The sequence below is a fragment of the Ptychodera flava genome, chromosome 6, assembly GCF_041260155.1.
Source record: "Ptychodera flava strain L36383 chromosome 6, AS_Pfla_20210202, whole genome shotgun sequence".
Classification (NCBI taxonomy): Eukaryota; Metazoa; Hemichordata; class Enteropneusta; family Ptychoderidae; genus Ptychodera; species Ptychodera flava.
The window spans coordinates 39,761,429-39,789,320 of record NC_091933.1 but is presented as its reverse complement, the minus strand read 5'-3'; the positions used below and the strand labels follow the sequence as shown (position 1 = coordinate 39,789,320).

At 35.5% G+C, this 27,892-nt stretch overlaps 1 protein-coding gene across 1 annotated transcript; it reads left to right on the top strand.

Moving 5' to 3' along the window:
- Positions 1–959: 959 nt before the first annotated feature.
- LOC139135760 (fibrillin-2-like) lies at positions 960–27,892 on the top strand. The gene is made up of 25 exons (XM_070703440.1): positions 960–1,346; positions 4,537–4,746; positions 6,404–6,576; positions 7,039–7,257; positions 8,906–9,037; positions 9,985–10,116; positions 10,874–10,996; positions 11,723–11,851; positions 12,524–12,655; positions 13,136–13,279; positions 13,888–14,077; positions 14,420–14,670; positions 15,030–15,168; positions 15,490–15,671; positions 16,563–16,629; positions 17,053–17,108; positions 17,712–17,892; positions 18,304–18,362; positions 19,833–19,961; positions 20,405–20,474; positions 20,777–20,852; positions 21,665–21,767; positions 22,961–23,085; positions 24,132–24,216; positions 27,242–27,892. The coding sequence occupies exons 1-25, from the start codon at positions 1,315–1,317 to the stop codon at positions 27,253–27,255; spliced, it is 3,153 nt and encodes a 1,050-aa protein (XP_070559541.1). The 5' UTR covers positions 960–1,314; the 3' UTR covers positions 27,256–27,892.

Genomic DNA, 27,892 nt, shown 5'->3' with positions numbered 1-27,892 from the left:
AAATCACATTTCCATTTTTCAAAAAAGTCTGCTTATGACATTTATTTTTATATATTGTTGATTACAACAGTTAAAGCATTAAAATTGAGTAATTTCACAATGACTTTGCAGAAAGAGACCTCTGTGATCAGCATTATACGGACAACAAAAATTACAAAATTCAAAGACGTACGTGTTTATGCAAAATCTTTATATGGGTCCAGTATCTTTAAATGTTAGCTTTAATCACTTACAAAGCAGGAAGGAAAGTGACATAATAGATTTATATTTAATGTTCTATTTTAAGCCATGTCTTGGACAGGATTTCAATTTCTCTGCACAGAAGAAAAAGCTGGGCTGAGCGTCATAGTTAGGTCTGAGTGTCAGCATGTTTGTGACAGTCTTTTGAAGGTCATTTTGTTTCAGAATTTGGTCAGGGTATCCTTGAATCCTTTGAAAGTAAATTCATTGATCCAGTTGTTCTTCTGACATGAAAATAGGGCATATGGTTACAAAGACGCTGATTTGCTCTTTCGCAGACATAATTAAAGACATAAATGAAATATGTAAATCCATCGTGATTACTAACAGGTGATAGTGTTGGGAACTCCTCAATTTAAACCGTGATTATGTCTAGTCCCGTATTGCCAAAGGTTCAACATAAACCACTGTTACTGAGCATTTTGCAAACTTCTGGTTTTTAGTTTGCAAATTAACTAGCATTCCTAGCACTGTGATTTTTAACATTACATAATCCAGATTTAGCAGTAATCACTGATAAAACTTAAATAATCCTTTTATCAAGTGGAAGTGACCTTTGCAGCAGAATCTTTAATAGAACAAATAGATAGATGTTCTTCGCTGAGGTCTCTCAAACTCTCATGCAATTTTCTCTCATGACATTGTTTGATTCCAACAAAGTACAGAGGGTATAAGTGGTTTTGCAGTTCACAAATGCGGTACCAATCACAGTTGACCCCATCCAATGACCCCTTCTGGGCTCAACATTAGAAGTATGGTGATATCAGCTTGCCCCATTAGTGGCCTGTTTTCAAGTTTGTGTATTTACAAATGGGCTCTATGTGTTTCCCATTGGCTGCATTGTGCATCATTACAAACTCCCAACCAAACCACTAGTTTCCTGTCTTGGAGAAAGCGATCTTTGCAGTTACCCAACTCTTCATTTCCTGTCCATTACCGAGAAAAGGGAAGAGCTTCGACCCAGCCAGTGACATCGCCAGATTACGTCTCAGAGACTAGACCTTGCAGAGGACCCATTGGTTCATTGCACCACACGTTCAGAGAGGTTCTTCAAGTGAAATTATATATATCACCATGGGTGCAGCTAGAGGAAGCTTGTCTGTACTGTGAGTATACGCACTATCTTTAACCCAATTGTTTCCGATCAAATTCAACACTATTTTTTTTCAGCTCTTGTGGAAGTTGAAAAATCGTGTGAAAGTTTGATGTGTAAAACATTGGGTGGAATTGCCAACCTATGTAGAGAGTACCGATGAAAGACAGCTCAGTAATTTTTCAGCTTGTAAGACCATGGTTGCCACAACAAAATCAACCCATATGTATTCGTTTAGAAACACAACCATATGATTGTGACGTTCTTTCATCAAGTTTTTCCCATCCTAGCCATAATCGACTCATTGATTGACAGCTGTCAAGTGTATTATATCCGATCAGAACGGATTAACTTCACCTTCATTGTGTGTTGTTCACTGACGATTTCATTATACCGGTAGTACCGTAAACATTGTTCTTGTCATAACTTGAAAAGAAAGGATATGAGCTTCATGTTTCCACAAGTTGGTTACACAATAACATCCACTTGTGGCTGTCCAGTAATCTTTATGTAATTTGTGAGATTGCTTCAGTTTTGTTTTGTCTTCCTCAGAGCAGTAGATTAACAGCATTCCAAAATACAAGAACCTTGGAAGGATTAAGCGTAACATTCCCTCCCATGCAAAGAATAATTGACATCCTGTTCCCAAACTTGCAGGCAAATATAACAGAAAGACATTTGGTTTGTACATAGACACTGTGAGGTGTTGATCCCGTGAAGTATAATGCCTGAAAAAGAAATTTTGTCATGAAGAAACGAAAATCAATCAAGCTTAGTATGACTAAACTTCCCAAGTTCCAAGCATGCATATATCGGCAGCTTATTATTTTCCCAAAACAGAGGAAATTGAAAGTATAACAAGGAAATTAGAAACTTATTTTATGTGCGTGATCACTTTTTACACAAGTTTTCTGTTATTATTGGTTTCATGGTCCATACATTATGTCATTAAATAATCTCATATTTATGATTTTTAGCTACTATAGACTATAGTCTATAGAAGCTATTGGGATGGGTATCCGTCCGGCGTCCGTCGTCAGTCTGTATGTATGTATGTATGTATGTATGTATGTCCGTTTGTGAGGCGTCCGTCCACTCAAATATCTTGAGAACCGCAGTAGTTACTGATTTGATATTTGTTGTGTAGATGAAAAATATGATTTTTAGAAACTAATTTTTTTAATTTTTTGATATTGTTGAAAATAGGCAAATTAATGCCAAAAAAGGTGTTTTTGGTAAAAAATCTTCTTCTTCATAACTGCTGGTCAGACAGCTTTGTTATTTGGTATACAGGTCCCTAGGGGTAACCCAACTTAGATTTGTTCAAATTGTGATGAAATATGCAAATGTGTATTTTTAAGGAATTTTTTTGTCATTTTTGGTCAAAATTGGACTTACATTGTATGTAATTCTTGTACTGTATAAACCCTATCAATTCACCCAGAAAAAAATTATTAATATGATTTTAAATAATTAAATTAATTAGGAAATCATCAAAGCCAAAATAATTTTATTGTAGAATTATCAGAAAGTTCAACTTTTTCTGACAGTTCACAGTGAAATGCTTACCATCTTGGAGGATTAAAACATGTAAAGGCAACTCTCCTGAATCCCAACTTTGACATATTCTGAACCGTCATTTATTGTGCCCTGTATGTTATCTAGGAGAAATTGCTCAAAATAGTCAATAGAGATGGAGATAGAGAAAGTTCTAATTTCCGTTTATGGTTGACTTGGTAAGGATAAAATAAAATTACGTTTTGAGGAAAAAAATAGAGTGGTCAATTTAAAAGAGTGGTCAAAGTGATAGGGGTTTTATGGTAAAGCTGGGCTGTAAGATTCCTCATGTGCTATTTATAGCAATTATGCAATCTGTGTAAACAGTGCAATGAAAGTTACAGATTCCTGATGACCTTGAACTTCTTAAGTTTCAAACATTTGTATCTTCAGTGTGCTTTCTCTGAGTATGTTCAGTCTCAACTTATTCAACAGAACTCGCTTACAATGTTAATCAAAGATATCCACCTTCTTCATCAATACATGTGTCACAAAAGGTTATTCTCTACATAACACAGCAGAGCTCTGTCAACTGTTGAGTTGCTTGTTCTTTCAAAACCGCTGGTCAGACATTGGTTTACAAGTCCCTAGGATGACCTAAGTGAGATAATTTCATACAGTCAGGAAATACTTAATTTTGCATCCATGTCTATAGTAGCTTCAGGGACATTGGCCCTATGTTTTAACACTTTGTAACATTTTCTAATCTACTCATGTAAAAAAGTTTATAAAAAGTAACCCGAATGAAAAAACAATATGCAATTTTTTTAGTTTGATTCTCATTTAGGATAATTGTTACACTACTGTCATTATTCAGGGCCATTTCCTTGACCATTTCCTACTATTTTTATTGATACTGTAACAGCATGTCTTTAAGCTCAGGAGAACTCTGTAAATTGAACTTTTTGACAGGGCGAGATCTCAACATTTTTCAGGAAGGACAATATGAGAAGTCAAGCTGTGTGAATGAAACGCATACCATAACATCCTCTCCTGTGGATTTTTGACACAAAACTTGTACATCCTGAAGTCACAGTCATAGGATTGTAGCAATTGGCAGCCTTTGTTGTTGTTGCTGAAAAGAAAAAAACGTTGACTCAAATAGCACAGCTGCCACACTTCTAAATTTTGATGATCGTTATAATATTCATGCAAAAACAAAAGATTTCTTCATCACCACATGATGACAAATTTTTAAGTGATTGCCGTTATAACAGCTCTTACTTTAACTTTGATTATTTACATATCGATAACATGAGCAGTGGTACCTGTAAATATAGAATTATAATAAGTGTGTAACTGCACATTTCTAGCTGTCTACTTCATAGAAATTTATAGATATTACCAATATATAGATAAACAACAAAATGTACACATGAAATTAATGGAAATTTACACAATGTCAAACGTTTGAAATTTTCCCAAACCCATGGGATCTTTCTTACACAATAATTTAGGGATTACATCAATTGATAAAACATAGCTTGGTTTTACGAGTAAAAATTGACTGACCAGTGGGAGATAAAAACACTTGCAAAATCGCAGAGAATAATTGGTTTTACAAGGAGTATATTGATCAGGTTGTATTAGATATTCACTTAAGGTCCAAAATTCACATACATAATTTTTTCCTTTCATTCCTTTAGACTTCTTTGTCTTCTGATCGTTCATAACACCAGTGCCGCAACAAGATGCAGGCATCGTCTCAGAGCTGGATCTGGTCGTTTCACAAGTCCGGGGTATCCGGGGTTGTATGACAGACTCCAAAGTTGTGAATGGATCATCATAGCGGAAAGATCACATCATGTGACTCTGGAGTTTGAGACATTTTCACTTGAATCCAGTTCATCTTGCAGGTGAAACATTGAGAATTACTGTATTCTAGAATATTGACATCGTCGTTTATTTATTTTCATGTACCGTGAGTATGTAAGATACCGGTGAATCAATAATAATGATAATAATAATGATATTTTATTGCTTGCTTGTAAATATAGGATTTACATCACATTTGTGGCAATAACAGTGTAATACAAAAACAAGATAACTTTTCTCCAATAAGGATTAAGTAATACAGTATAATAATAGTAGCTAATTAAGTAGGTATTTCTTTGTTTAAAGAAAAAACATAATCTGCAAGTTGTTCATTAAAAGATAACTCTTGTTTTGTTTGTAGAGAAATAAGCTGATTTTCAGTTGTATCATATGAGATATTAATCAATCTAGATCCTTAAGACTTCTGAACAGCATAATTCACTTTCCATATACCCGGTACAACTTACTAAGAAAAATCAATAACAATTACAATGTGTTAGAGATTATATCAAATTCCTTTTATGAAAAAAAAATGGGACTGAAAATAGTGATTATGGATGTCAAAGCGCTTAACTTTAATTTCCGATCTACCATGACCCCTGATTCACCTCATGTGCACCAGACTTTTCTTGTGAAATGTCAAGGGCAAGAGAAAAATATGAACCACAGCTTCCTGTCAACCTTGCTGTTCAGTCCATGGCTGTACATAGATCACGAAGTTCAACTGCCATGATATTCTGTTATTCTTCTATTTCCAAACATATTTTCATGGACGTAGAGCAGTACCTGATCACTATTGAAAGTCTTTACAGAGGTTTAGTTGCATGTAATTATTGTCAATCAGTGTGCGTAACGTCTTTGTACATAATAACCAGACATCCTGTATGCATTACAGTGCAGCCATTCTGAACAGCAAAACATAGTCATTATTACCTGTAATATTAATTTCAAAATTTGTATTGCCTTTCTGTTGATTTGGCGAAAAAGCTCATAAATCATCAAAGTATAGTTGCCACAAGTACAAGCTGGCACACTCTACATTTTAGCGGTCGCTTTGACAGAGATTTCCTTAACCCTTTGAGTGCTGTAATTTTTCCCACCAAAATTTAAGTGTAACATTTTCTTGATTTCATGAAAATTTCTGTAATTTTGTGGTAATTTTGGATCAAGTGGACATAACCTTTCAATGGCTACAAATTTTGACCAAAATTTTGGGTAAAATGTGGCAAAAATTGTCTAGATCTGAAGAAAGTTGCTGGCTATGTTATTTTCTATAAAGGCAACAAAAGTTGATTTTTGAACTCAAAGGATTAAACTTCATATATATCTTAACTGAAGAAAATCAGCCAATTTAATGCGTTAGTGGTGTTAGTTTGAAGAGAGGTAATGTCTCGTAAAGAAATTGATTTGAAGTGAAAATCACATGAATCTCATGTTTCCTAAAACATTTGTAGCAAATCATCAAAAATGTATGACTTAACCAAAAAGATCACACATTAGTATGGATACACATACAAATTACACTGCCACGTACCAGACATATACATAATTATAAGCCTATCTATTGTCGTTTGAAAACCAAACCCCTAACACTTGCAAGGAGGATTGTAATTTGCAGACGTTTTCGTTGCCTATACGGTCAGTTTAACCTGAGTCCCCAGACTCTAAAACAATTGATATGTACTTGTCTTCCCTCAGATTTGATTATGTTGAGATTCGCGATGGTGGTCATGGAGCGTCCAATTTGATTGACCGCTATTGTGGTGGTGACAAGCCTCCGACAATAACATCCAGTGGTCATTTGCTGTATGTGAAATTTGTCTCTGACCAAAGTGAAGAGAGGACTGGCTTTGCAGCGAGTTATGAATCAGGTAGAATTATACTGTTTTGGTTCTTCTTTTAGGCAGTTCTATTACTGGTACCATGATGCAGTGCATGCAAGTGTATACAAAGCGTACGTTACTCACAGAACTTTTTGGGTGTAGGGTAAATGCAGGATATGTTATTCATAGACCACTATGGCAGGTTACACCCTGACCAACGTTTTCATCACCGATGGATGAAAAATGTATGAGACATTTGTTGGCATTGCAAATTTTTGTCACTCTTGTGTAACAAATCATTGTACAACACAAAATCAGTATGTTTTAGTTGTTTTGAGTGTGTGTGAGTAAACAGCAATGCATTGTGGGATAACCAGTAAAAGTTCTATTCTGATGCTGAAAAAGAAAATGTATTTTCTACCATCTTTTCTTTCTTTTTACTAGACATGTATTATGCAGTTTTCATGTCCCATGTATTTACCCTAAAGTTTGTTGGAATTTTTCCTCAAGGTTGTTCAAGAACTCTGCGTGGTCGCTCTGGAGCATTCAACTCTCCAAACTACCCAGGCAATTACCTGTCAAATCAAAACTGCACCTATCAGATCATTGCTCCGGAAAACCACATCATCCATCTCAACTTTGCCATCTTTTCCATGGAGGGCAAAGATACCCATGACCAGTGTAATTATGATTTTGTGGAAATTCATGAGCGGCAGGGCCGTGCATGGGGTAAGTTACTATTATGCAATTAAAGTTTACCAGCAATATAACTCTGCAGCGACCCTGTCAATGTTTGCTTATTTATTTGTTCTGTAAAGTTCCATTTGCGTTGATATTTTATACATTTTCCATTATTTTTTATTTGTTTGTATAATACATTTTCATATCCTGCTCCCTAAAAGATGTGGTAATGCCTTGCATTCAACTTGTCAACTGAGCCTGTATGGATGTAATAATATCCTATATGTCTTTGTTACAGAGACTGTGAAATGTGTTTTTTTTCAATGCGAATCGGATTACGCAAATGTCCATTTACTTTGCATACTTCAGAGTAATTATGCGTGAAATATGCAGAATTTTGCATTAACAGAAGGTCTGTTATTGTTTAGGACTGAATTTTGGTCCAAACTAGAATTCATGTGTCGACAATAACGTCTGATAAATGTACACAACAGATCGTGTTGTTTGCAAGGCTAACATGTCTTGTGTGTATCATCATACTTTAATAGGAGTGATAAGTCTCAGTGTTCCCTCTAAGACTTGTTTGCACGCTATTTGCGCAGTGTCTCTGACTGCCCTCGCAGTGGAATTTCATTTTTGCGCAACATTTGTTTCAGTCATTTTTATCAGTGTTAGTTTTGGTAAGGAAAAACATCAAAACTCGGGACAAAATGTGCAATCTCAGTGCCAATTTTAACTTCCACATTTTGAGTTTTAGAGCTCGTTGGCAGCACAGTTGCTGCCAACACATAGTACACGCAAGCGTTCAGGGTACGTTGTGACTTCATGACCGGACTTACGAAACTCGATAAATTAGCATATACAGAATAACATACTCAACATGGCCGCCTCTGTGGCTCCAACACTTAAGTTTCACACCCACTCAAAAACCTTAGGGGAAACACTGGTGATGACGAAGAAATGTACGTGTTATCTTGAACAAAAACGTTGAAAATATGATCAAAATTATACGGCTATTGTTGCTGTAATTTTTAAAATCCTCAGTGGTTGTCACAAAAATAAAATGAAGCAAAGTTAACATCCTGTACATCTAAAATTACACACAAAGCCGATTCAAGTGTACAATTATATTAAATTGAATGGACTTAATGGTTTTACATATGTACAGGCACCTTAGCACATAATTGTCGAACTTGAATGTGCTGCAATACCAATGCCACATATTATCGTTGCCATGGTTGTTAATTTACATATGTGTTTCCGCCCTTACAGCATGTATTTATTTGGAATGAAACCATTCTAGCAGCTAGCTGACTTTGTAATCAAAATAGGATCTCAAAGGTCACACTCTCCTTTGTTGGTGAATATGCATATGTAATCAATTTAGATGAAGATAATTGTGTTCAGATTTGACAAATCAAGATGACTTGAGTACCATAATCATTTCTGCAACTTCACCAACTCAATGTTAAAGGGGAAAGTTCACCAAGGCTGATTTTTACATATATGCTAGCTTTGGGGTCGCTTATTCCGAAAAAGCCATTTTCACCATTCATAACTCAAACGATTTTTCATAAAAGCGGACAAAACTAATTGTGAAAGTTGCAGTATAGGGCAGTGTATTTTGAATCATCCCCGTTCATTTCACTTCAGCCAACTCAATGTTAATATTCTTCACCATCCATGGCATTTACAGAGTTTATGGATCGTTTCTGTGGTCCTGCACGGCCTCAATCCGTCACATCTCACAGCAATGAATTGAAAGTGAGATTCCAATCAGACACATCCATCAACAACCAAGGATTTGTGGCTGAGTTCAGTTCAGAAGGTAAGCTGCAGGTGTTGAAAATTACCAGTACCTTCAAGTCAACAGCATATTGTTTGGTTCGATCCTAATTGTCTTCGATCATTAGTTTTGACCTGTGTACTGGCAAATGTGGAAATACCGTAGAGCTGGCTAAAGTGTTGCCTCGTAAATTCAGGAATAAGTTTAAAGAAGATTGAAATAGTAAATGCAATAATATACTTCTAAAAATTATGTTGAGTAAACCAAAAACAGCCTCAAAGATTGCTTTTTCACAAAGATTTGATAAAATCACATTACATTGATGTACCAGCCTACTGTAAGACTAAGTGGCAAATGTGTCCTTTAGAAATCAATAGTTTATATTATTTATAGTTTTCTCTAGTCTTCGATTTGTTGGGCCTGTTATCAACATATGACAATTTTCTTCAGTCAGTCTGGTGCATCCAAATAATGAGGTTATTACAAAACTACTGCAAAGGATGCACAAGGACATACATGTAAGCATGGCGTATTGCCCAATGCGAAGTGGAGCACACCCTTTGTGGTATTTTTGTAATAATCTGTTATACCAGCTTACATATGCAACTTTGATGTCAAATGAGCTTTTCATCTTGGCAATGTCAACAAATGTTCTTCCATTATTCATAGCACAAGAATGTAACACTGCCTTGGAATACTTGTGCAAACTAATATCATGTATAGAGTGCAAGACATTTTCTAACAATCATCCATGGGTTCCTTGAAACCATCTAAAACCGAATGCAAATTAAGAGGCACTGCAGAATGCACTGTGCTTTCTGAGGTACCTGGAAACAGTCAATGTTATGGAACATACAGCTTTTTTTAGCTCATGCACAATTCCATTGTTCTTGGTGGTTATGCTGTATTTCCTCAGATGTTCAAAGTGCTATAAATATCCAAGGACTACAAAGATGTCACCGTCTTGTTTATTAATTTTTTTTTAACAGCAAGAGCAGTAAACCCATGTGAAGATGATGACAACGGAGGCTGCGAACACAGATGTGACTTCATCGATGAGACGGTCTCATGCTCATGTTTTGACGGATTTGCACTGCAGAGAGATTATGTATCATGTGGAGGTGAGTCATTTATCAAAGTTATACATCAAAGCCATCTGTAACTTGGCTAAAAGTTTACCAACCTTCCTGTTTTAATGCAGTCCAACCTGTGTACAGTAGTCAACAGTTTATAACGCTGTGTAACAGTAACCACTGAGATGGGGTGACCGACCAGTCCACTGTACCTGATCAAGCAAAGTCATAAACCAACACGTAAACGCTAAGATCTAACACACAAATGAGGGAATTTGACTATATCATTGATCATCCAACTTCAAGATTTTGAGCAAAATTCCTTAAGACCATCCAAAACAAAAAAATGAAGCCCGTGAAATTTGTGATAAGAGCATCATACACAATGCTGATAACACAATGTTGTTTGACCAACATTTCTGTTACAACTCATTATACCATTTTCTGATCCACTTTCCACATTAAAGTTCACCAGGATATTGTAACAACATCAAGGATGAAGAGGATTAAAGTGGTAGTATGTGCTGACTAGAAACAACTGTTCATGTAGAATGTTGTGTATGGATGTCATACATCCCACCAGAATGAAAACAAAAGATAAAGTAGACATTTGTATCCCATATCCAAATATTTATGTGTAACTACATCAGTGTCATCAATATTGCTTTGTGGTTTGTACTGCAACACAGATATTCAGCAAATTGATTACGTATTCATTTTGGTCTGACCTAAAAGGTAGGATTCAGAGGGCAAAGACCTTGTTTTAAAAAGTAATATTTTGTGTTTGTTTTTGTTTTTTTCTCAGATATTGACGAATGCCGTACAGATGAAAATAAATGTGACCAAATCTGTATCAACACAGTGGGTTCGTATCAGTGTTCATGCCTTGATGGATATTATCTCTCTTCAGATGGAAAGTCCTGCAATGGTAAGTCAGACTCAACCCTTTCATCACCATGGTTCGGCCCAAATCCATTGTGATCATAGGTGATAGTGGACCTGTTTACAGGGAATTAGGGGTGACCAGGTTCAGTGACTCTTCAAATGGTTCTGAACAACAACATACACAAATCAAATGTACATAATACAATAAAATTACTGAAAACAGAATACATACGTAGAAACCAAAACCAATACGGAAGAAAAATGATAGTAAAAATGTTGAAAGGTCTGAGAAACATACTGCTACAAACAGTCACGAGTGGTGTTCAAAAATACTTTCACAGAGAATGTTTTATTAATTTGAATTAGAATTATCATTGAGATTGAGTGAGTTCAGTTTTGTTCATTTCAAGTTACATTTCCACCCATGGATAATTTGAATTTCATTAGGTCAATAAAGTGGTTTGCTGTTGTTGCTAAGTATGGCAAGAAATTTGGACAAATTTTGTCAGTGTTGCATGTCTGCCTGTTTGTAATCTGATGAGTCATTCATGTCTTTTCTAGTGCTCATCATGACATTACTTTGGCAGTTGACTATGAAAAAGTATTTTTTATGTTCTTTAATTTGTAATTTCCATGATCAAAATTTTCAAGCAAATATTTATTTTTGCATGTTAATGAGAGAAAATGATGTCATTTGCAAATAGCCCTATTTAATCTGTGATGGCTAAATTCCATAAATCTGTGACATATAAGTTGTGATTTTTTTCAGATAAGAATGAATGCTTGGAGTATGGCCGCGGTGGTTGTTCTGATGTCTGTATCAACACGGAGGGTAGCTATCGATGTGATTGTTTCAGTGCCCAATATGAACTATCGGTTGATGGACGTACCTGTGTTGGTGAGTGTTTGCCCACTTCCCTCAGAATGTCTCCCAGTGAACCCTACATGTCGTTCAATTTGTTGTTTGCCAGGACAAAGTTGAAGTTCTACCGGTATAGGAGGGAATGAGGTCAAAAGATCAAAAGTATCAAAATGTTTTGTTTTCATAGGTTCCATTTATATGCTATAACAAAGCGTCACGGAAATTCCTGTTTACTTTCAAATTGGTATCTTTCTTATTTTGTAGTTTGGTTCACTTTGTTTTCCAGTGTTTTTTTTGTCTGTAAATTTAACTTTTTTGCACTACTCCCTCAGTCATGTCAAAATAGCTTTTGGTTCAACTTGCTAAAACAGTCAGTATGTATAATTCCCAATGTTATGGTTTTTAAATCTGAACTACAATTCATTTGTCAACAATGAGATTGCGCATTGTTCTCACTTTGAATAGAGTTTCGAGAGGAGAAGAAGATGAAAGTATATTTATTTTATACTGCATTGAAGTAAAAATATCGGGAAAAGTTACAGCAACTATCCCTTGACCTTGAAGCCAAGAAGAAAATTAATGTACTTGGCAGTACCGTAATTCAATAGACATTGTTGTTGAAATATCTTCACATTATAGCTTGCAGTTTTTAAACATTAAGGGAACAAATACTCGGGTCAAGTGAGAACATTTGACTGTCTTTTTCAGTGCCAATGAGGAGTGGTTGTGATGATGACAATGGCGGATGTGGTCACCTGTGTCATCCAATCGGCCGTGAAGGTCACTACTGCACCTGCCATGCGGGTTTCAAACTTTCCAAGGACAGACATGCCTGTGAAGGTAAGAGAGAACATTTCTTGCTGGATATGAAAGTCACTCGTGAAAAGCACAATTGTTCTAGCAAGAAGTGCCTGTGCAAAAGTGCTGCTTTCTGAACAGATCTGTAAGAAAAAAATCAAACTCAAACTGACTCTAGACAGTAAGTTTTCCATGTCATTTAGCATAGAAAATTGACATATCAAATCAAATAACCTTTAATATGTGAGTTGTGTTAAGGGCAGCATATTGCAAGTTCCAGGAATACTGAGTAAATTCTTGACCAAATCCAATGGGAAGAGAAAGAAAATCATTTCATTTGGAATACAAGCAATGACATCTGTGCCTGCTGAAGTTTTTTCTGAAATAATAGATGATGTGAATATACCAACTAGCGTGAAAGTCATTCTGAAATATCCAGTTATGTCTCTTTTCATATAACTGGCAGGAAAATAGCATTCACACCAACTTTTCATCTTCCTCAATGTTTCAAATTTTCAACAGATATTAACGAATGTGAAAGACCAGCCGGCCAATTCAACATGTTCAGCCACAACTGCAATCAAATTTGCATAAACAATCCTGGCAGTTACTACTGCGACTGTCAACAAGGATTTCAACTCAGTCCCAATGGTAAAGTGTGCAAAGGTAGGCTACCTACTTTCCTGTATCAAGCCATGAAATTCGGTCAACTGTACATGAAATAAATTATTTTTTAAAGAGTGCCGGAGACTCAATCTAAAGTAATCTTTGTATGCTTTGCAGCTCTGCAGAAATTGTTGTTTTGTTTGCTTGTTTGTTGTTTTGTTCTGGAGATCCATCATATACTACGTGACTAAGCAATTAATTAACTTAAGGCAATATTTACAGATTTCATCTAGCAAGTTCAACTCTCACTAACAAACAAAAATCTCTACTGCTGTGCCATCTGCAGCATTTCTGTCTTGATATTTAAGTTGAAAAGCATGTATTTCAATATAATTTTTGAAGTAAAACAAAAAACTGTTTTTCAGAAAAACGAAGATGGTGCAATATTCAGCTAATTGAGCTATAAACAAGTTAATGTTTTACATAAACTAACTTAAGGATACAAATAATAATATCAATTAACTTAAGGATACAAATAACAAACTAGCGTATCAGTAAAATAGTTGGTCTGGATACAAAAAAGCAATTAAAATGTATTGACATTTGTAAGTTACTGTAGCACATTATACCTAAATCTTCACTAAATCTGTTTTTTTTCTGATGATAAGATATCGATGAGTGTGCAACTAGTTTACGTCATGACTGCAGTCAAGTCTGCATTAACATGGCTGGTAGCTATGAGTGTCGATGCAATGATGGCCATGTCGTTGACCCAGAAGATTCTAATAGTTGTCTTGACATCGACGAATGTGCCTTGCCTACTACTGACTGTCATACATGTGTCAACACCGAGGGCAGGTTAGCAGATTCTCTTTACGTATACTATAGTGTTTCTTTAATGATGCTCTGTTACAAGTCTTGACTTTTGACTCCTCTGAAATGATGTCTGCCAATTCAAATGATTGTGCAATTTTCATATGAAATGAAGCAGTATCAGACAACTTATGCCAAAAGTGAATGTAAATATGCCAGTCAAAATTAGTGAGATGTTGTTGTGATGATGGGCTGATATTCTTTTGCACCTCATCTCTGTAAATTATAGTTTCACAATTGAAGTCAACTGTTGGCAGCATCATTGGTGATAGCGCCCTCCTGTGTGTATGCTTTACTTTGTTTTTATTGTACTTTGCTCGGTTTCAGTTTCCAGTGTGAATGTAGGCAAGGTTTCCTATTGGATGTCAATGGCACAAGCTGTGTTGACATCAATGAGTGTGACCGTGACAATGGCGGATGCCAACATGTATGTGCCAACTTACAGGGCAGTCACGAGTGTAAGTGCCGCAGTGGTTACCGCATCGATGTCGGGAACAACTCTTTATGTCAGGACATAAATGAGTGTGCATCAAATGATGGCAAGGGACCATGTAGCTACTCGTGTATAAACTCAGAAGGTACTACAATTTACTCAATGTTTTGACTAATATAATATTTCTTTATAAAATATATTTAGGACAGTTGAAGGCCTGTGGATTCATAGAGTGAGAATTGGTAGAAATTTAATAGAATCCTAAGAGTTCAGCAAGATTCAGCAATTGTGAAACAATTGAACTCTGGAAGTAATATCCTTCTCTACTGTGTCAGAAAATATAACCCAATTGTATGCACAATAATTATTGGATAAAACTCTCAGAATAAAAAGCATTTGACACTAAAATAACATCACTGTAAAGATCCATCAGACTACAAACAATTGTGAGATTTTAATACAAAATCTTCTAAAAGAATTCAATTTTACATTTGGTCAAATCAGGATCATTTGAATGTTCGTGTGAAAGGGGCTATTACCTGAGAGAAGATAGACTGACATGTGAAGACATCAATGAGTGCTCGGTGGAAAACGGAGGATGCCAACAGCAATGTGTGAATCTGCCTGGCAACTATCAATGCAGGTAACTAGGAGATAACATAATGCTCTACATCTCTCTCTTTCATTCAAATTTCAAATGTTTACAGTTCCTGGAGTGTTATCAGGTAACGAGAAATGTTGTCATCACCAGATGTCATCCGGAGATGATGTCATTAACAATTAGTTGTGATGTCATCAGTTCAGTAGTGATGTCATCAGTTCGGATTCATCATGAATTTATAATGATAAACGTGTGTTTTATGTGTAATACTTTGTAAATATGTCACCTGAAAATTGACTTTGTTGATGATCTATGATCTTCTCCAAACATGACAAGTTTCTTTGACGTATTTGTTTATTTTAGATGTTTTGATGGTTTTGAGAGGACAGACCCTGAAGTTGATGAGTGCACTGACATTGATGAATGCGCTGAAGGTTACGACGAGTGTGCAGTGTCTGAGGGCGCTGTTTGCATCAATACAGATGGCAACTACACATGTCAGTGTCCAGAGGGATATGAAACCTTTGACTGGTTCAACTGCAGAGGTCAGTGAATATTCCGATGAACTTGGCTTTCATCATGCAGCTGGCCTGTTATCATAGTATCTTGGTCCAACTAAAAGAAAATATACAGAAGATATAAAATAAATTTTTTGGACGTTAAAAGTGTTCTTTTTTCCAATCAATTGTCCTCAGCAGATGTTGTTTAATAATTTCAAGTTGATCTTTCTCCAAAGATGGTTGCCTTTGATACCTTTTTAATATGTTGTGAAAGTTTGAAAATTTCACTTTCAGGTGGAATGCATTTCAGGAACAGATATTCAGACTCTCAAACTTTTACAGTGAATTTTTAGACTACCATGTATGGGGTTCATTTTGAAACTCATGGAGTTCAAGTTTTCACCGCTCATTTCTGGGGAAATCAAAAATTTTATCTTTCCAAATAGAGTTAACACAGGGCTGGTGGCCATTTTGAATTTAAGTGTTGGTAAATATTAGGTAATTTATTTCTCTGATACCGAAGTTTACACAGTGACCCCTTCTTGATTTAGACAGGGGATTGGTAAAGCTTCCTTTAGGAAGCTTTGGGCAAAAGTATCTTTCAATTTTTGAAACTATCTTGGGGATAACTCCTGAAACCAAGTAATATGCCACATCGAATATGTAAGTGCAGCAAAATTGTCAACAGTTGGCCAGTCTTGGACTGAATTGAATTGAATTGTTTATTCTCCTTAAATACTATGAAAAAGAATGCTAGAACAAAATTGCAATAAGACCATGCAGTTGGAAAATATACCGCATTTATTTTCCCACTCAAATTAAATTAAATTGTATAAAACAGATCAGAGCCAAGTCTACGGTGTACACATCACCCTTATTTTGTCTTTGTAAAGTATATTGGATGGTAAAAAATGAATTACATTCTGTTGATTTCAGATATCAATGAATGTCACAATGACACTACCAGCCCATGTCAACAAATATGTCACAACATAGAGGGAAGGTAATGTTCAGTTGTTATCCAATTGATCAACTGTGTCACACTCAACCTGTCCATTACAAACTAGGGCCTGTTAGACCAATATTTTTTTTGTGATGTTTGTATTTGAATTCTTTGATAGGTTTGATATCAAAGCATTGAATAAATGATCTTAGCATGTCGTTAGATAGCATACTGTCACTATGCTGTAAAGTGTACAAGATTCTCTTTCAATGAATGTTTGTACCTGGAAATAACCAGATTAATTCGATATTAATTCAATGATGACTTCTGCAGAAATTTTTATAATTTCAGTTCTAGACTTACGTCTGCATGAATACCTTGCGGGTGTGGTGTTTGTTGAAAAGGTTTGGGGTAGAGGGTGAGGTCAAGTGGTGTCCCAGTATTATGGAACTATTGACATTGCATTTGTGCTTGACTCAACAGCTTCAACTGTTCATGTTACCGAGGTTATCAACAGGTGGATGAGTTCAGTTGTGAAGGTAAGGAAACCCTGATTGAATGGGAAACCCTATTACACATCAGAAATTTTCCAGGAGCTCTCCTGCCCACACCAAAGTGATCACTCCCAAACCACACTGTGGGGCAGTCTCAGACATGTGCATGGGAAATAGGAAAAGCGATCAATCTTTGAGATATCCTTCTTTAGGAGTGAATATATGACAAATGTTTACAGGGAAATATATATATATCAGTTCCTCAAATATTTAAAAAAATCACCACTAAGTTTCAAGGTGCTTCAAGAATTGATTCTGAGACAAAATCTTTTATTACCAATAATGACCTCATGAAAATATTTTTTCCATTCTTTTTCTGATTTGGTTTTTATCACTGAGCATTGACCATACTACTTAGGTATTATTATTATAAATACAATGTAAATATTTTTGCAGTGAAGAAATTTGCCAGCCATTTCAAAGTAAATCTTTCACTCAGTGTCAGATAATACGACAGCAACTAAGGCCAAGTTGTATAAAATTTTGTTTTGAGTGACAAAAATTTACTCTAACAAAGTGCCAGCAAAATCTTGAGAAATTTCGATTTTTTGTGTTGCTCAAACCATGACGCTTTTTATCCTTTCACAGACATTGATGAATGTCTATCAATTGCTGATTGTGATCATGAATGTATCAATACGGATGGAGGTTATGAATGTGGTTGCCGTGACGGTTTCTCCCTCGTGAGTGACAGTGCATGCACTGATGTCAATGAGTGTGCCGTCAACAATGGTGGATGTGATCATACGTGTATCAATGACAGAGGAGGGTATGCTTGTCAATCATTTCTTGTTTTCTGAGGTTAATCTAGGAATAAAATCAAATTTCAAAAGAGCTAGGAATGGTTTGATAATCAAAATTTGGTGATTAAAGCATATTTAATCGCTAACTATTCCTAAAATGTTACAAGTCAAAACACATTTATTCTACCTTGCTGGTTTTCACGAATCATTACCCAGTGGCTAATTCCTTTGAATTCTTACGTACCAATCAGTTTGCTCATGCTTGATTGATTGAAAAAAGTATAACCAACAACTTGGCTTGTTATAGACTGTTAAACATTGAAAGACAGGAACACAATCAGTGATTGGTCATTTGTTCTGCATGTGACCTGTGCAAAAAATATTCATAAATTCCTAAATTTATGCATGGTAAGAATTTTGACCTTTTCTATTTACAGGCATAGATGTGACTGTCAGGAAGGCTATCACCTTGCTTTGGATAACAGAGCATGCATAGGTAATTCTATTTCACTGTAAAAGTGAGAAACTGCCATCAGAGCAAACTCGTATCATGTTTTTAATAAAAGAATTTGCCCAATAATACATACAAAAATGTCCTGTACATGTCATGCTAGCCAGCAGACCGGAGAGCAATTTTTCCTGCAGTGATACACTAAAAATGTGAAAAATTGTATTCGATTATTTTTTGTCACATATTTATCTTTGTGGAAATGAAAAATGAAAAATGGGTGTGACACCTGCATATGAAATCTGCTTTTTCTGTATTCTTTTTTCTCTTGAACAAAACCCTATTGATATGCAAATATTATGGATGTGAATAATATGCCAGCATATACGCTTACTGCTGACCACAGCAGAAATTGATGGGAGTTCACAAAACACAGCCATATATTTTATATGAATGATGTCTGGCACTGCACCATATTGTGGCATGTAGTAAATTACATTAATTGTCCTTTCATTTTATATCTCATCTATTTTTTTGCTAGGTAACATGCATTTTCGGTTCAAAAATCTATTGTTGGGCGAATTTCCTTGTTTGTACAATGAGGACAACAGTCCACTCAAGTGATACCGGCAAAATCTATTCCTTGTTAGATGTAATTTTCAGCAGCATATACAATACGTGTCTGAATTATATACAATTTTTTAAAGCATAAATGAACATTTACACCAACAAATGCGCATATATTTCCTGGTTTTTCATGATCTGAAAGACCAAATTGGTTCTTATCACAAATTTTTAAAATTTTAATAGTCGCAGTAGCTAAATGATATGATGAAAAGAGTATTCTTTCTTATCAAACACCGTTTTTAAAAATGACCTCAACACCAAAGCTGGTAGTTGACAGCCTAGAAATGTTTACTCAAAAAAACTACCAGTAGTAGTTTCTAAATGTAAACCATTTTGTTTTTGCATTTCAGTGAATTTTATTTATACTGCAAGGCTATATTTAATTACAGAGTATTTTGAAGGCTTTTTTAATATTTTCCTCCAACTAACTGACCGATCTGGTATAACAGGCTGTAACGAAAAACAGATGCAGTCACTCTGACAAAATAATGTCAGACAGAAGTAAAATTGTTTGGTACAACTAATTTTCTGACAAATTTTTCCTGAAAGTTAGCACAGAGATTCACTTTGTAAATTATTTCTGTACATTCCAAAAATATCACTTGGTATGGACTAGCATATATTATAATATCAATCTCATGTAACTTTTGAAGAATATTTGACTCGTATTTTGTCGAAATTATAACCATGAATGGAACATTCTAACAAAAACAGGATCATCATCGGGATTTGCTTCAACTCATTCCTGTTCAAAAGCGATAGCAACAATTATATACACATTTCTAAAGTACCCATGAATATACAACATCTAAATGTCACCACAGCATCCTCAATAGTTGGCACTGTAAAGCATTGTTCAACATGAAAACTATCTTTTCCCTTTTTTTGCAGATAATAATGAGTGTACTTTAGGTCTAGCCTTGTGTAACCAGCCACACAACTGTATGAACTTGAATGGATCCTATACTTGCTCCTGTGATTCAGGCTACTACATGGATCCTGACAACCACACTTGCCTAGGTAAACATTCTGAGTTTGTTTTTCCCTTGAACAGGCCATCAATCACAGTCTGGTAAAATATGGCATATTAAAGCCTGTGAATTTTACCAAAAGTAAATTAAATGCCGACTGTAAAATTTGAAAATAAAAGTTGTCTGTACCCAGTTTTTTGTTCTGTATATGCAGTTCTTGAATGTCATGACCAGGAACTTCACAGCTCAATCCAGGTTAAACTGTATCCCAAGAAAACCTAGCCTACATCCCCTCCCAGCCCCTCCATTCCATCCAACTGACCAACCCATGCACCATGCACTCCATGTTCAAAAAAAAAATACCTCCGCAGACTCTACCCATCAAAACCAGCTCACCAATGGCAGACTACACTCAACAAACCTGGCCTGCCCACCCTCATACTATCAACCAACCTTACCATTTAATTCTGACTTTGTCTTTTTTTAACCCAGACATAGATGAGTGTGCCTTGAACACTGATGGATGTGATCATAACTGTCAAAATACACCTGGTGGATTCAAGTAAGCCAATCAATGCAACTTGTAGTTGATAATTTCATTTATAGTCTCACTCTGTGAATTACAATTCAATAGCTAATGCAGGTTCTGCCAACTATATGCTCTACATCAAAAGATTACCAACATTTGTCCTGTATATCAATTGCACAGCAGGACTGATGAGCCTTAAAACATAATCCTCTTGGTTTTCTACAATCACTTTTGCCCTTGTCAGGCATCTATTCTAGTGTTTTTGAACATTAGTTCATTAAATGAAGATTTTTTTTCTCGGGTATTTATCTTTGCTATGTAACTTATTCCTACAGTTGTACGTGTAATGATGGATATCTGCTGGATCCTGAAGATTCAAAGACGTGTATTGATATCAATGAGTGTCTCACAGTGAGTACTTGGATTTGTTTGTTTGTTTAATCCCTCCAGTTCAACAAATCACTGATGGAGACTTTCACCCCACAGCATTCACACAACACTTGCACCGTTTGAAAATAAATTTTGATTCTGAAATCTTTTGAAATGGTGAACTGCATTCAAATCCAAAAACTTTTGGCGTACATTTGATTGTTTGTTATGGTACTCAGAAAAGATTTGAAATTTTCATTGTGTCCCAATCAGATTTGAGGTATTGAAGTGAAGAGACAGCCATTTGCAGTGTTTTGATATTGCAAAACAAGTCGTTCCACAAACGGCTCAACTGTACAAATCAAAAATATTGCGACAGACACAAAAATGGCACAGTAGAAGAACACAAAAGCATAAACCAGTAACATTACCAGTATACACATTTTCAAAACTTGCCAATAGCAAAATGGCGAGCATACTGATTCAAAAATATTATTCAAAAAGTTTTATATGATTTATCCTGAAATGATTATAAAATATTTAATAAGTACCTAGCAAAAATGTGGTAATGTTCAAAAATGAGACCTTCTATGGTACTATTTATAGAACTAAGATATTGCACCATCATTAAAAATGAACTACACTGCAAATTTTATACCCACAAGTACAGCCAACACTCATTACACAACACATGACCATTGTTGATCACTTCAATTAAAGGCAGCTAATTTCAGACCTACAACACGGATATCACCCTGCTGACTGTATTCTTTCATTTTCATACCTGCATATCAGAACCACAAAGCGGATGGACTGGTTTCAATTCATTCTATTTCTGAATTTATCTTTCCTAGAACAATGGAGGATGCTCCCACATGTGTAAGAATAGTGCCGGTAGTTACCAGTGTGACTGCCTGTCCAACTACAGACTAAGTGCTGACAAACAGACATGTAAAGGTATCGAAAGCCATTGCATTTCAGATTATCAATATGGTGGAAATATCCACTGAAGAATTCAAAGACTAAAGTATTATGAAAAAGTTAATAGTCCTTGATATTTGAGATAATGGTAGAAAAGATGTAACAAGAACAGATGTATAAATGTAATATTTTAGTCTTGAAATCTTTCCTTATTTCAAATTCAACATTATTTGTACAAAACAGTACAATGTCATGTTTACCTGTTTGATGACTTTTTCCTACAAAACAGTCAGAGCTATACAAAAATACTGCCAAAGATGAAGTCACTGTCTGTTTGTCCTAGTGCTATCACTATTTCATCTTGTGTAATTTCCCATGGTGTAGTTAGGCTTTTTGATTGCTAAGTGTGGGGATTGGAGATTTTGATACACAGCTCCAAGTCAAGACTTACTATTCACTTTGTGTCAATATTTGCTTTTAGTAGGAGCATTGATGCTGAGGTTAGTAGCTGAGGGAAAAATTTGTTTTTCAAAAAAATTGTGTTTCCACCATTTCAAACTCATCATTTACATCTGTTCTTTCACATCTGTTCTTTTTTTGAACAATTTTTCTCCACTTTGTCAAAAAACTTGAATTTACTTCTTTTTGACTCTTGAAGGTCTTCAAACTTTCATATCAACAAGTAAGCCTTCTATACCTTTGTTGGCATTGTGCATTAGTCAAACATTGAAAATGTAATTATGTCTTCTGAATGCCATTTATCTAGCAAGTTAATTGTTTAAAGTCCAGGTTGTTACCATAGATACATATAAAATTTGTATACACTCTTCCATGAAACTTTATTTATCTCCTTTTGTGCAAAGTTTCTTAGAACTCTCAATCCCTTAGGTCAGTTTTAGCATGTAAATATTTTATATCTTGACCAAACAAAATTTGCTCTTTTAAAACATCAAGCTTTGGGCTGGTGATTTTCTAACAGCATAGTTTTGCCCCTTACCAAAATCTCAAAATTTTCTCTTCAGAAACATGAAATTTTTCAGTATATTTTATTTTGTAACACAAAAAAACGATAAATCCTGACTTTTATAGGTGAAATTGAGTATCTTGATGTACATGTTTTTGTAAGGTCAAGTGTAAAAATGTGCATGGCAGTAACTATGTGCCAGTCATAACGGAAAGGGGGAAAGTCAACCATTGAACCAGTTTATTTTGTGTTTGTTTGTCTGCAGCCTGCCCAAGCTGTGAAGACTTTGAAGAGATGGACATGGCCATGTACACCATGCAACAAACTGTCACTGACCTACAGCAGATGGTTCAGGCTTTGGTTTCCCAGAACTCAGAACTTCAAAATAGGGTAGGAATAAGTCACTTCCGTAGTATGTTAGATATCTTTAGAGTGAGGCAATGCCAGGGCAGGGCTATGGGTAGACTTTCTCCCAGCCCCTAGTTCAGTATACAGTGTCTAATCTGTTCCCTACATTGGTGTACATGTCAACAACAGTCTGACTTGACCAGCTCGATGTGAAGCAAAACCAGGCTCACCGAGTCAGGTTTTAATACATGAATCCAAAATTAGGGCAGACGAGGGCCACACTGTGCTGTGAGAGGGTCTTGATATGGGGATATAAACATTTCCCATATGGTAAGTGAATGGTTAATTGAAATATTATTTTCTCATCGTAGTTTGCCATAATTTGCATAGCGAATGATTACCTCATCACCCTGCAACAGCTAGAGGGTCACAGTCATGGTTGAATACATTCCATGGCGGTGATAATTACCTTGGCATCGAAGGGGCACAGGATGAATCATTTCTAATTAACACATTTTATGTGAAAATAAGTTCGGTACAAGCACTTTTTGAAAATTCTTGAATTGGTTATAACTCACTACCGCTCATGAGTTGGCTCAGCCAGATAATGAATAAAGTAATGATTGCAGGAATTACCACAGCTATTGGGTAGTTTAGATACCTGAACTTGTCAGCAATCATTGAGCCATAATATTTATTGTGCCAAGTTAAAGCTTCCAAATGATCTGTGTGGTTCCAATTTCCTGATGTGTTTATATTTCATTCATACTTGGATTCTAAGATACCAATTTTCTTATAAAAGATATTTCAGGCCAGTGACACATTTCAAAAAGTCATGAAAATGTGATCATCAATCAGGATTTTCAGTACTTAAACCACCCCAAACAGCTACCTGGTCATCCAAATGTGTGTGACTGCATGCATGGACAAACAAGATCGTGGGACTGAAACTGAAATGGGCGTATTAGTCATTGTCATGTTACTATTCTGTACTTTTTTGCTGCCAGGCTATATAGTGCACAACTTAGAGACATGAAATTGTGTTGTTAGAGATTGGTGATTGTTCTCATTTCTCTTCAAAATTCAAGATTGAATCACTGGAGAATTTCCAGAACACCTACCTGACCCAAAATACCGTGCAACCTGTTCGCAGAGGAGACATTGGTGTGGATGGTATGTAATTTTACTGATCTAGTTATAACATCAACAAGCGACCTAGCGGCCGATATAGCTCCGCTGTGTTTATGTAGAGAATAACTATTTTTGACACATGTTAATGAAGAAGGTGGAAATCTTTGATAGCTCAATGCAGTGGCCAGAAAAAAGTGGCTAAAATAGCTGCAAAAATACACAATTGAAGATGTCATCATACTTTGAATATATCACATCGGATCATCCCTAAGAACATGTCAACCAAAGCTATCTGATGAGTAGTTTTTTGAGAATAAAATTTTCTGACCAAAAATGGCAACAATTGCCCCCCCCCCCCCACCAAAAAAAAAAAAAAATTTGCAGATTTCATCATAACTTCAAAGATCAAATTTAGTTCATCTATAGAAACCTGTATACCAAATTTCAAAGCTGTTAGACCAGTACTTTTTTGAGAAACATATGTTTTGACCAAAATTGGCTAAAATTGCCCAAAAAATTCAAAATTGCAGATTTCATCATAATTTCAATAAATATCATTTAGTTCATCTATAGAAACCTGTATACCAAATTTCAAAGCTATCAGATGAGTACTTTTTGAGAAACACAAAATTGCAGATTTCATCATAATTTCAATAAATATCATTAAGGTGATCTGTAGGAACGTGTATACAAAATTGCAAAGCTATAAGATGAGTTGTTTTGGAAATACACATATTTTTGATCAAAAAATGGCAAAAATTGCCCCAAAAATACAAAATTACAGATTTCATCAGAAATTCAATACATATTACTCAGTCCATCTATAGAAACCTGTATACCGAATTTTAAAACTATCAGACCAGTACTTTTTGAAAAATACATTTTTGACCAAAATGGCAAAAATGCCCAAAATTACAAAATTGCAGATTTCATCATAATTTCAATAAATATCATTAGGGTGATCTGTAGAACGTGTATACAAAATTGCAAAGTTATCAGATGAGTAGTTTTGGAAATACATTTTTTGACCAAAATGGCAAAATTGCCCGAAAAATACACAATTACAGACTTCATCAGAAATTCAATATATATTACTTAGTTCATCTACAGAAACCTGTATACCGAATTTCAAAACTATCAGACCAGTCCTTTTTGAGAAATACAGTTTTTGACCAAAAATGGCAAAAATTGCCTTAAAAATGCAAATTTGCATATTCCTGCACAATTTGAACAAATCTGAAATAGATCATCCCTAGGGACATATGTACCAAATATCAAAGCTATCTGACTGGTAGTTTTGAAGAAGATTTTTAAAGATTTTTTTACCAAAAATGACAAAAATTGCCTTAAAAATACAAATATGCAAATTTCACCACGATTTGAACAAATCTGACTGAAGTCACCCTAAGTAAACTGTATATCAAATTTCAAAGCAATCGGACAAGCGGTTTCAGAGAAGAAGATTTTTTTACCAAAAACACCAAAAAATGCCCCAAAAATACAAATATGCAAATTTCACCACGATTTGAACAAACTGAAGTGAGGTCACCCCAAGTGAACTGCATATAAAATTTCAAAGCGATTGGACTTTCAGAGGAGAAGGCAATTGTTGACGGACGATGGACGACGTACGACGACGACGACGGACGACGACGGAAAATCAACCTATTTGATAAGCTCCGCGTCGCTGACAGCGGAGCTAAAAATAAAATCATAGTTCTTCAATACGATGATCGTTTCTGCTATAGTATGCTTTCATGAGAAAATCTGAAATCTTTTTGACCAACCCCAGGACAAGGTTGGATTCGTCATGCAGCTTCTACTGTGTACATTCCTCGGTGTAGTGGATGGGCATTGTAAAATGAACTTGTATTTGCAATTTGCAGAGGACACTTCAGTAGAATAATTAACTCTGACTTTCAAAGTTTACAATGTCTTCATTTCAACCACAATGCCTATGTTACAGTCCCTGACCATAATTCATGACGCCCTTAGTTATATTGCATTGTCAAAATATACGATGAATTCCATGAAAACTCAAATATCACCCTACTGTCAATGCCGTCATATTAATTGATTTGAGCCAATAGTGATCACAGGTATGTACATGAAGCAGTAGGTCATTGAAAATACAAGTCATTTGATCATGAACAGTAATTATTATGAGACTTGTAAGTCAAATGATATTGGACATCACGAAAGTTACCGCCATCAGCAATTGACTGAAATATGGTAAACACAAAAAGATAAAAAAGAAGAAATTATTCATCTTCGCGTTTGGTGCCCAGCATTCTTTTCAGTTTCAAAGAATTTTTTTTTTTTTCCCTTCCCCCTTTGGGTAGGGGTCTTGCCCCTCTCTCCCAATTTAGACTGTGGAGCAACATGCAACTATGTAATCATATATTCATAAAAGCAATAGTTTCATCCTTGGTATTCATTTTTCTTCCGAATGATGGGTGGTCTTTGTAGTTTTATAAGCAATATTACACATCAAATTCATACTGTCCCTGCCACTGAGGTCAGTTCCCGCTACTGCAGTCATTATGGAACAGTTCCTGCTGCTTAGCTCATTATGGAACAGTACTTAATTCAAAAAAGAAGAACAGAAAAATTGATGACCAATACACCAGCTGCTTGGAGTCATCCTACAAAATCAACACTATGCTCACCCACACACACTTATTTACATATCTAAATCCGCAGCCATACGTCACTGGGAGTTTATTGAAATGTAGAGAGCCCTCTAGCAGCTGACCGGACACTGTCTGACCTCTTGACATATTGCAGTCTTCTAACGATAGTGTAAACAGGATGCCCTGCGTGACACTAGACTTGTTCTGGTAGGGTAAAGGGGAAGAACGGGGAAGTGGTAACAGTGGAAAACGGGAAGTGTTCATCAATTTATTGATATGTGGGAGGAAAATAGGACAAAAGTATAAAGATTCAAAGTGAGCTGTTGTCCTATTAAAAGAGAGAATGCAAAATCACTTGAAGTTCAGAGCTTTGTTTGTCACTATTATACTGACATATACCTCCTACCCTTACAATATTTTCTCTTTTCTTGCAGTGAACGTAAACTAACAATTTTTAAGGAAAGATTAGAGAGATGATTCTACAGAGGAGATCATTGCTCACACCTGGTACAGGAGATGAATACCGTGGGCACAGAAGCTGTGGTTTACATGACAATGTATATATATGCTTGAAACGCTGAATATGTGATCATATATATCCTATTGATCGTTATACTTTATGCAATGAAAAACTACTCTTGCATTATTAATCTTCCTGATCCCAATATTTCTGGGTTGATGTTAGTCACACACAAAAAATTATTTTTGCTTTCCCTGCTTCTGTACTGTGATGAAGACATGAAATTTGTTGAGAAAGTCTGTAATCGCATGTTTTTGAAGATACAGAATAAAGGTGTTATGTTCCAAACACACAAATGTAAACAGCAAAGGACAAAAAAGACATGCTAGGAATAATTTTCCAAAGCTATTACAATTTTTTATTTTTTTATTACACTGCTCTAACACAGACTGTATAATATTGTCATGGTCTTTTGAGCAGTTTTGGATTACTACCAACAAGAACAACCTACAAAACTAATTCCCTGAACAAAAATTTGCAGATATAAGTTGTTAAGTAAACTTTGTAATAACTATCATAATGACAAACACAAAATAAATGACTGTTAATCTTTTTTTTTCAAGTT